The 10,598-nt window shown below is 43.5% G+C and overlaps 1 protein-coding gene across 1 annotated transcript; it reads right to left on the reverse strand.

Annotated features, from left to right (window-relative positions):
- Nucleotides 1-1,067: 1,067 nt before the first annotated feature.
- Nucleotides 1,068-2,186, reverse strand: LOC149176244 (uncharacterized). The gene has a single exon (XM_089421397.1). The coding sequence runs from the start codon at nt 2,184-2,186 to the stop codon at nt 1,068-1,070; it is 1,119 nt and encodes a 372-aa protein (XP_089277523.1).
- Between the last annotated feature and the right edge of the window lie 8,412 nt (nt 2,187-10,598).

Genomic DNA, 10,598 nt, shown 5'->3' on the forward strand with positions numbered 1-10,598 from the left:
AGATTATACTAAAGAATTCAAGAAAAGAGAATTAACATTGAGCATTCTTATTTACACACAAGAAACTCATTTGAAGTATATTGGTGGGTTGCATAGTTATTTGAGACATATTATTTCTATGGTTAACCCACCTAATTTAAATGAAGTTTATGCCTAAGCTACTCACATTAAGTTAAGTGGAAAGAATGTCCATGAGAACATATTAAAGAAACAAGTTCAACAAGTTGCAAGAAAGAGCAAAGGAAAGGGTAAGAAAAAAAGAAGATGAGAATCCTACATGTTTACATTTGAAAAAGGAAGGACAAGATGATTCTAAGTGTTGGAAAATTCTTCTAAAACTAAATTCAAAGTGGTTAAAAAATAAGAAGGGTAAGGGTAATTAGAATCACATGATGAAACCAAGATCACAACCATGGGAGTACAAGGTATATTTTATTCAAGTTGTTTTACCTCTAGCACTCACTATTTAAAATAAAAAACTATGCATGATGAAAAGAAATGAAGTGAGCTTATTTCATATTAGAATCATCTTAAAACATAAACAGTGATACACTCTTTAATAGCGGTTCGCAAGCTAATTTTATTTATGAAGAAATTGTTAATACATTGGAACTTGAAACTAAGCTACAACCAAAACCATATCCTTTGGGATGGGTATGTGAGAATGATAAGTTATAGGAGTCTAAACAATGCAAACTCATGTTTGCAATTATGTCTAATTTTACTAATGAGTTAGAGTTAGATGTCATGCCACTTGATATTTGTGGGATTGTTTTGGGTTGTGGGATTGTTTTAGGAAGTCCTTATATGTATGATAGGAAATCTATCTTTTTTTTCCCCTGGAAAAATTAGTAACTTTCATTAATTTTTGAAAATTACATAAGCAGATGCCATGGCATTACTGTCTTGTTCATACAAAATCCACCTTTTCAGGTGTTTATCAGTGTGTAACAAACAAAAGTACTAATTACATTTCATTGTTCTGGCTCTACAGCCTATTCGCTTGTACAAAATGATTCTATTTATAAATATAGTAGCAGTTTATCAAAATTTGTCTCCATTCTCAGTCAGCTATTAGGACTATTGTCCCTCTGTTTCCTCTGATCTATATATGGTCGGTGGTAAAACTGATGTTCATCTGACCCAATCTGCTCCACTATTTGCCCATCGCCTCGGGGAAGTGTCGAGGCCTCTTTGGATAGTTTGTCAGCCTCGCTATTGTGTTCTCTGTATATATGCACACAAGTAAAATGATCAAATGCTGCTTTGAGTGTGAGAGTATTATGAAGTAAATTGCTGAGTGTGTGAGAATGGCAAGTAGTGACATTATTGATCCAGTTAACAACCACCAATGAGTCCCCAAATATATTGATCTGTGTGTGCTGATGTGATAAAGCAAAATGTAGAAGATTATGTAATGCAGAGAGCTCAACAAAATTGTTAGATCCATTTCCGAAACCCAGTTTTGCAAGATATCTATGCTGTTCATTAATGTGTAGGACAAATCCTCCTCCACACCCGGCTTGGTTCGCTGCCCCATCGAAAAATTCCCATGGGATGGATCTGTCAATCTCGGGCATGGGCTGAATGGTTCTGGGTCTGGTAGGAGGCGGATCTGGTAACTCCTGATATGCAGCAATAACATCGATTTCAATCCGGCAACCCATAATCGGTCGATCCTCGAAAATGGCCCTATTCCGTGCGAGCCAGATATACCAGGTGGCCACAGGGGGGAGGTTGTTTAATTTTGAGTCCGGATGGGATTGTGACCAGCTACTCCATGCGCTATGTAAATCCGGTCCACTCCATTGTCCCGAAATGCCCAATTGCTGACAAATATTTCTCCATATGATTTGGATAGTCGGGCAGAGAAGAAAAATATGGTCTGTGAATTCAGACGCATTTTTGCAGAAAGTGCACCAAGAGGGGCCGTGTATGGCTCTGCGGGTCAGCTGTTCTCCCGTGGGGATGATACCATGGAGAGCACACCAGAAGAATAGTTTGGATCGGGGAGAGGCCTTGAGCTTCCATATGTTATGCCACCACGGGTGGATCTGTTCCGGTGATCTGTGAGATATGAGAGCACTGTAACCGTGCTTTGGGGTATATATACCATGGTCCGCTGGGCACCAAATAAGTTCATCTGGCCCTTGTTTGATGCGGATGTGTGATTCAGTTAAAGCCATGATATATTGATCCCATTCCTGGTGCCATTGTATAGGGAGTTCCAAATATTGAGCAGATTTCCAAGCTTGAGTGAAGATGTCTGTTCGATGCGGGTCAGCAATCTATGCGAAGTGCCGGATCCCCTGGGCTTGTAGATAATTGATAAGCTCCTGATTTAATATATGTCTGCCCCCATAGTAATTCCATGGGTCCATGCCAATTCTGCCCGTCATGCCATCATTTATGCGCCAAGCCAGGTTGTCCCGAATGAGGGGAAGGGAATCAATCAAGGCCTTCCAGACAGAAGAGCCTCCTTTCGAAGACCAGGATGGAAGTCGGGCCCAATCCATAATATTTCGAGGCCAAATGTATTTGTGATAAGTAACATGTGTCCACAGATTTTGGCTAGTGAGCAGGGTCCATCCCATCTTGGCAGCTAGTGCTTTGGCGAAATCTGGGAGGTCTTTGAGGCCCCAACCTCCCCATTTTTTGGGTAGAGCTATTTTCTTCCAGCTGATCCAAGCAAATATTCTTTTCTCCTGACTCCCATTCCATAGGTAGCGGTTGCAAAGCTGTTGCAGCCTCCCCAGGATGTTCCTAGGTATCCAGGCTAGAGCCATCCAGAACACTGGGGTAGCCTCTAGCACAGATTTGATGAGCACCAGTCTGCCAGCCCTAGATAGATATTTGTGGCTCCAACCCAGAAGCCTCTTTACCAATTTGGCCACCAACCAGACCCAATCAGCTATCCTTTGGCAGGTAGGCTTCAGATTGAAACCCAGGTATTTAAGACCTCTATCCAGTGAGTGCACCGAGTAAGGAAAAGCCTGAAGGGTAGTCCGTGTCTCCTGTACAGTAGTGCGAGCGTAGGTGATGGTGGATTTCGTCTGATTTGGCTGCATACCTGTAGCTGCAGAAAATCTTTGCAGGATTTTCGAGAAAGACCGGGAGTCTCTGACACTGCCATCAAGTAGAATAAGTACATCATCCACAAAAAGTAGATGTGTAAGATAGCACAAATCGGATATGCCAAGACCTCCAATATCACCATCCCTCTTTGCAGCTTCCATGAGGCGACTGAGGCCTTCCATGACCAAGAGAAAAAGAAGAGGTGATAGAGGGCATCCCTGTCGCAGACCTCTTTCCGAGTGGAAAAATGTAGATGCCGAGCCATTGATGAGGATACTAAAGGAGGGGGATGTGATGCAGGCCATTATCCAAGTGATAAAAGCATGTGGGAACCCCAAATGAATGAGTATCATTTTAAGATAGAGCCAGCTGACACGATCGAAAGCTTTGGAGAGATCGATTTTGAGGAGGATGGCTTTTAGATTTTTGGACCAGATGGAGTGAAGGGCCTCTTGTGCAAGTCCAATGGCCTCATGAATTTTTCTGGAGTCTAGAAAAGCAAATTGCTGCAGGGCAATGGACCTGGAGAGGATAGGTCTAAGCCGGTTAGCAATGATCTTCGAGATGATTTTGTATAAGCAGTTACACAGTGAGATGGGTCGATATTCATCAAAGGATGCCGGGGAATCGGATTTGGGAATGAGGGCAATAAATGTGGAATTGATAGCATGATAGATGGATCCAGTAGATCGGCTCTCCTCCACCACCCTCAGCAGATCCTGCCCCAGATCTTCGTAAAAGGCTAGATAGAATTCAATGGTCCAACCATCTGGGCCGGGGCTTTTATCTTTCTTGAACCACTTCAACACCACTTCAAGTTCTTCAGCTGTAACAGGGTCAGTCAAATCCGCCACATCTTCATCCTCCACGAATCTAGGGAAGTGGTTTGCCACATTGATGATGTCCAGAAGATTGGCTTCCCGGGGACTCTTGTACAAATTCCTAAAATGGGTGGTGCCCCGGTGTGCAAGCTTATGAAAATTGTCTGCAATCTCACCATCCGGAGAGGGAAGCTTCCAAATTGTATTAGATACCTTTCTGCTCTTTGTATAGCTATGAAAGAACTTTGTGTTGTCATCCCCAGCTTGTATCCATAATGCTCTACTTCTTAATCTGATGGATTCCTCCCTCTCTTTGAGGATCCTGGCTTTTTGACTTTCCAAGTCAATTAGCCTGCCTTTGTCAGCCGCAGAGATGAATCCCAAGCCTCGATCGTCAGTAAGTGAGCAAATATCAGCCTCAATTTGAGTGAGCTGTGCTGTTTCCCTCTCCAATTTCGCCTTAGCCCACTGAATGGAAATATGCTTTAATTCTGCAAGGTTTCTGCAGAAACTTTTAGCATAAGATTCATTGTCATTGATAGGGTGAGCTATCCAGTAGTCCTTAATCAACTTGATATATGAGGGGTCCTTCAGCCAGGTATGGTTGAATTTGAAGGGTGCCTTGGGTTTCTTGGTAGGTCCCTGAATCTCCAGATAAATAGGGTTATGGTCCGATTGCCCCCCCGAGCCAACCCATTGTCGGAACAGATGCACGCGCTGGAGAAGAGTCCCTTTAAGTAGGAATCTGTCGAGTCTGCGAGCAAGGGCAGCGTCCCCAACCCGTCTATTCCTCCAGGTAGGAAGGGGGCGCTGCATGGGGATATCTATAAAATTTGATTGCTCTAGCAGATTGAGCATGAAATCGGTAATGGGGTCAATTTGAGCATCCGAGCCCCAAGACTCCCTGAACCCCAGCGAGTAATTTAGGTCACCTCCGATAATGACATGATCTTCATTCAGTAAAGGGAGATGAAGGATGTGCTGCCAGAATGATTCTCGCTGGGAGCAGGGCGCGTAAATATTGACAATTCTAAGGTCCATGCCGAGGTCAGCAAAGAAAATATCCATTCCAATGAATCTAGCCCCCCCCCAACTAGAATTTAGTTTAATGGTGCGGGGGTTGATCCCAATGGCAAGCCCCCCGGATCGACCAACAACATCGTTTGCAAAGATGTTCCAACTAGGGACCAAGGTAAGCAAGGCTTGAGTACACTGATCAACTGTGCAGAGAGTTTCTTGTAGCATGATAATATCACTAGGCTCTGATTCAATGAGCCTCTTCAAGGCTAGTTTCTTGGAGGAACTAGCCAGTCCTCTACAGTTAAATGAAAGACACTTCATGGGGGAACACCTCTCGGGGTGTGTCCCGCTCTAAGGACCCCGTCAATGGTCGATTGTCTGCCAGAGACCACCTCTGCCCCAGCAAGTTTAATGGCTTTAGAGAGATGGGATTTTCTCCCTCTGGTATTCGATACACCCCCTTCAGGAAAAACAATGCCCAGACCGGAATGTCCGATTGGGGGCTCTCTGGCTGGATTCCGAGATCGAAGAAAATATGGGTGTGGAGGAGAAGACGTCCGAGGGGAGGAGCAGTGCTTAAGGGGAGAAGTGGATATGATTGGGTCCGAACAGGTGGTAGGAGATGAGATTAGAGGACAATGAATCATAGGAGAAAGTGTGGGACCAATGACATCAATCGATGAATGAACATGAGAAGTAAGAGAACCAGAGATCATACCCGCTTCAGCCGCCGAGCGTGCCCTAGTGATAGGAGGTGAGGGACGCTGGAGTCCAGACACGTCCACAGGTGCTGAAGCCGAAGGGGGCGGACCGGCAGAAGGAGGCCGAGAAGAATTTGGAGATGCCATCCTGGAGGAAGTCGGGGTATTCTTCGGAGTGTCTTCAGCTTTCTTGTTGAGGGGACAATCCTTAGCAAGGTGTCCGACTTTATGGCATCGTCTGCAGCGGAAGGGGACTCCTTCATAATCCAATAGCTGAACCCTGATGCATCTGCCCCATTGAAGCGTGATCTGCTCCTCAAGCCCTTCCCGGGTGTCCAGATGAACCAAAATCCGTGCAAGTGTTCGACTCCCTGATTCCACAAAAGTGCGATCGAAGTCCAAGTAGGTCCCGAGGGCATTGCCAACCTGAATAAACACTTCTTCGGCCCAGAATGGTAATGGAAGACTCGGGAGGTGAACCCAGATCGGTCCTGCACCAAGCCGTTCCCGCTCTGGTTCAAAAAGGGGACTCCAGCGCTTAAGGAGTACCGGGGCCATTTCGATATGCCAGTAACGCCCCAGTACCAGATCTGTCTGACTTTCCTTGGCGAATTTTAGTGAGAACCAGCCTCTTGGTAGAACATGAACCTCTGGTAGATCGAATAGTACACCGCCCCAAATCTCCTTAACCCATAGAATGAGTCTCTGTCTCGAGTATGTTCGGCCTCTGACGTGCCCTACTAACACGGTGTTTGCGATATCCATATATTCTCCGAGCGGCTTCGATTCGTCGAATTTTATGGAAATGTCCCTCGATGTAGATCTCACACAGTGAACCTTCTTTTTGCCGGATCGAGGGGCCGATGGGTGATCTACCAGAGGATTGGTGATACCCTCCCTGGGAGGGGGTTGAGCGGATCGAGTAGTGACCGCGGGGGTTTCAAAACAACCAGAGGGGCGCAATCCAGAGGGATGTGATGCGGGGTTTGTGGTCGGCGGAGGGAGAGGCACCGATAGGAGGGGCGGAGCCTGTGGATCGAACGAGGGCGAGGGAGGAGTATGCGAGGCCAGGAACTGTAGAGAACCTGGCGAGAGCGGAGGGACCTCGAAGGGCGGCGACTCAGAAGGAAAAGCTCCAGCAGATGAAAGATTGTTGCGATAAACAATGGGCGCATCGGAGGTGGGGTAAGATGGGAGCCCAGGAACCGATGACGATGAGGAAGGCGCAAACTGTGAACGAGGTCCAAAGCAGGGCCTCTCGAATATAACCTTGTCTGGCGATGGATCCGCCGAATAGTCCACCGATTCAAGCTCCGAGACATCCATATCTGACACAATGTCGGCACCGAAAAAGACTGATGTGGATAACAATGGGATTGCTGCAGCTGGAGGTTCCAGGATCGTGACCAGCGGTAGAAAACTAGGCATAGAAATGTTACCGAGCCCTAGCCTCTAAGAGCCGCAGTAGATGCGCGAAAGGTAACCCTAGCCCAGGCCTTTGCGCGTGCGATCCATCGCCCCCTCTAGCATTCAATAGTCAACGTTGTTAAAGATATATTAAGCACTATTGCAAAGTGTTGTCACTAGGGAAAACACCCAACCTATTTGCAACCGATAGGAAATCTATCTTATACAGGTAGGAGAACAGATATCATGTCACAAAGGATAGGATTGAGTATATCATCAGAGCCCATCCTGTGAATGCTAATTTGTCTCTTTTATCTATAAGACAAATGAAAAGGCTAGTTAACGTAAGAAAAAATATTGTACTCACGATTATAAAAGACAAAGATGTTGATAAATATAATTCTTTAAAAGGATGTGATCCAAATCATAATGATTAATTAGTTAGGAATTTTTCTAACTATTGGAAATTGTTTTAGGAACCAAAAGGATTACCTTGCAAAAGGGAGATACAATGTGATATCCAATTACAAGAGGATATACCTCTTCCTAACTTTGGCATGTATAGGTTACCTTTGTTTAAGAATGAAGAAATAAAAATAAATTTCAAGAGTTCCTTGAGGAAAGAGTCATATTGTCATAACCCTAGGGCCTCCTATGGTCGCAAGGCAGCTTTTGGGTGCACCACAATCCCTCGAGTGTATATCACTATGTTTTTTCACAACTACCTAGTGTAGTACAATGTTACTTCACTTAGAATAAATCTCACAATGTCATTATCCATGTTTTTCTCTATATTATTATTAATGTGCAGAATCCATCAAACATAGAGTAGTAATAAATTTTTCACGTCATCTTCCATTAAGAGAAATCATGGACATTGTATACAATATATCAATGTCATCATAGGGATGCATGATTTCAATGGAAATGGCCCTCTAATATTTTTATTTTATTAAAATGTATATGTACAATATTTCAGCAAAATAATGGCTTAGTCCAATCAAATATTGAAGCCAAAAACCATAGGATATGCAAGAAATCCAGCACCAAACTATTGAGCCCACTTGGGTACTATACCACCCTATTTCAGGTCATCCTTCTTATAATACAGGTCATCTCCTTCCTTCAACAATGTCAGTTTAGTTCGCTCATCTCTGCCCTTCAGATCTACTACAATCTTGAGCCACTATACTTGATTCTTCATCTTCACCTTTGCACGTTGTTCACATGGTTAAATGACTCGTGCACTTGTTTAGCTCTATTCCCTTTATTGGTTGGTTGTCTTTCATTATTTCCATTCCTCCATTATTTTGTGCATTTATTTATATGGCATGAGACCTCCCTAGTGGGATTCATCTCTAGTCATTTTGCTTCATTATCTAGGTCTTCTTGCCTAGGTTTTATGAACCTTGGGTTGGGATAACGTTTCTTCCATCCTAGGTGACCTTAAATTCCATCCTACTTGTCGGAAAATTTTGTTCTAGTTGGCTCATCTCATGCCCTCAGCCCATCTATCTCATCTCAACTAATGACTTAAGCTCATCTAGTCATGGGTGTCCTTGACTCATTCCATCTTGGTCAAATATCTCGACTCCTCTTGTCTTGGGTACCTTTGGTATCTCTTGCATAAGTTGTCTTGGGTGATGGAAAATTTTGGATTGCCTAAATTTTCTCATCTAGGTGACACAAAATTTTGTTCGCTCATCTTAGAGTCTCAACCCATGATCATTCCATAAGGGCACCCCTCCTTTGTCCAACTTTTTAAGGGATGCCCTCATCCACTACTTCGTCACTCGTCTAGGATTGTTTTGGTCCATGTCTTAGGTAATCCATGATACTCCCCATGGTTTCATCCTTGGCCTCCTCAACCATCATTATGCTAAGTTAGGTGCTTGGTCACCCAGATTCCATCACACAACCAAAATTACCACACATGCCCAATGAAAACTCCAAGTATCATTTTTTTGACAACTTGTGTTGTTTTGCTCTTGCTCAATGACCTTTTTCATCCCATGTATTGCAACATTTTTTATGAAAATCATTTGATAGAGATGTTTCCCATGGAACTCACCTTGATTAAAGGTGCACCCAACTTTGAGGCCTAGCATCCTCCTCCACTCAATGTCATTATTATCCCTCTAACCATCTCCACTAGATATCATCATCACAATGAAGTCACTCCATATGATATCTCTGACTACATCTTTGAAAAACCACTCATGCAATGGTAATGTGCTAGATCCCCTCATGAGGCTCAAGTATTCAAATAGCTAATATAATTGTCACATTAAGCTCCATAATAACTCATGTATTAGAGTGCAATATCATTGATCTCAAATCATCACAATTCCACAAGTTTGCTACTATAGAGACACTGCCCTACTACCCAGGTACACTCATAATATCATCTCACTAAATATGTGCAATAGCGAGCCATCTCCTCATGGTTCAACGAGATGAATAAGGTTGTTGGTCATGGTGACCTCTACCTGCATCTCTTATCTAATCTTCTAGAAGCATCCATCCATACTTCCTCATCACGTGACTCAACAAACGAGGATATGATCATATCCTACCCTTTTCTTTCTCAATAGGCCTTTAAAGATTTGAATCTCATGGTAAACTTTGAGGCTCAATGTCATTGTACGAAGCTTTTCCTTGGCCTCAACATACCAAGTCACCTCTCCTTCGTAACATTTTTGAACCACTTCTACCATCCTTGTCTCTACCTATTCCAATTTATGTTTCCTACTTTCTAAATTATCTTCTCTATTTATCAAAATACACTTGATGTCCACATGTTATGAGAGAAGAGACTCCACATCTCTGCTACTCAACTCCCCACATGTAGCACCATAATAATTTTTTTCACTCTCAAAGATGGTTTCCATCCTCACTACTCTATTCAAGTTTTCTCTCTTCTATTTTGAGGACCCTACTACCCACAACATCCCAAACGTAGCTCCATCTTTTTGCTAAAAAGAAATCACTTTCTGCTTCATCGGCAAATTCCTTGCCAAAATATCCTCTCCATAGATCCAATAAGATATGGACCTCTTCTCTTTGGATGTGATTACTATTTTCCATCCTTGGAGATCTTCCCTTTATCTCAGTCCTTATTCATATTCTCTCTCTTACCACTCCACATCTCCTCCTTAACATTACCACTTGTTTAGTAGTTAATTGATCCAGGTGGATGTTGGTGGCCACCCACCTATCCCATTTGGACCCCCACAACTGTCTCTTTCACTCTTTTCAATTTCCTAAATTGTAGCATAGTTTACTATTTTTAGCAGTTTTTCGGGTCCTGAAATTCTGGAGCCGTTTTGAGGCCCTAAACGACGTTTTTTGGGAAATCTGGGGGAAACATGGGGCCATGGACGAATGTTTCCCTACCTAAAGTTGTAGTGCTCAGATAGATCTTTCTAATGAGCTATTGTACGTGTCAAACGGAGATCGTATGCCAAAGTTACGACCCCGGGAAATTGATGTACCAATTTACCCAAACGCGGCCCACAATTTGGCATTTCATCTTCTAGGGTTAGGTTCTGGGATGTGAAGGGTTTTACATTGT

This window comes from Pinus tabuliformis, chromosome 4_1, assembly GCF_031772625.1.
Source record: "Pinus tabuliformis cultivar Carrire ecotype Pingquan chromosome 4_1, CPIR1, whole genome shotgun sequence".
Taxonomy (NCBI): Eukaryota; Viridiplantae; Streptophyta; class Pinopsida; order Pinales; family Pinaceae; genus Pinus; species Pinus tabuliformis.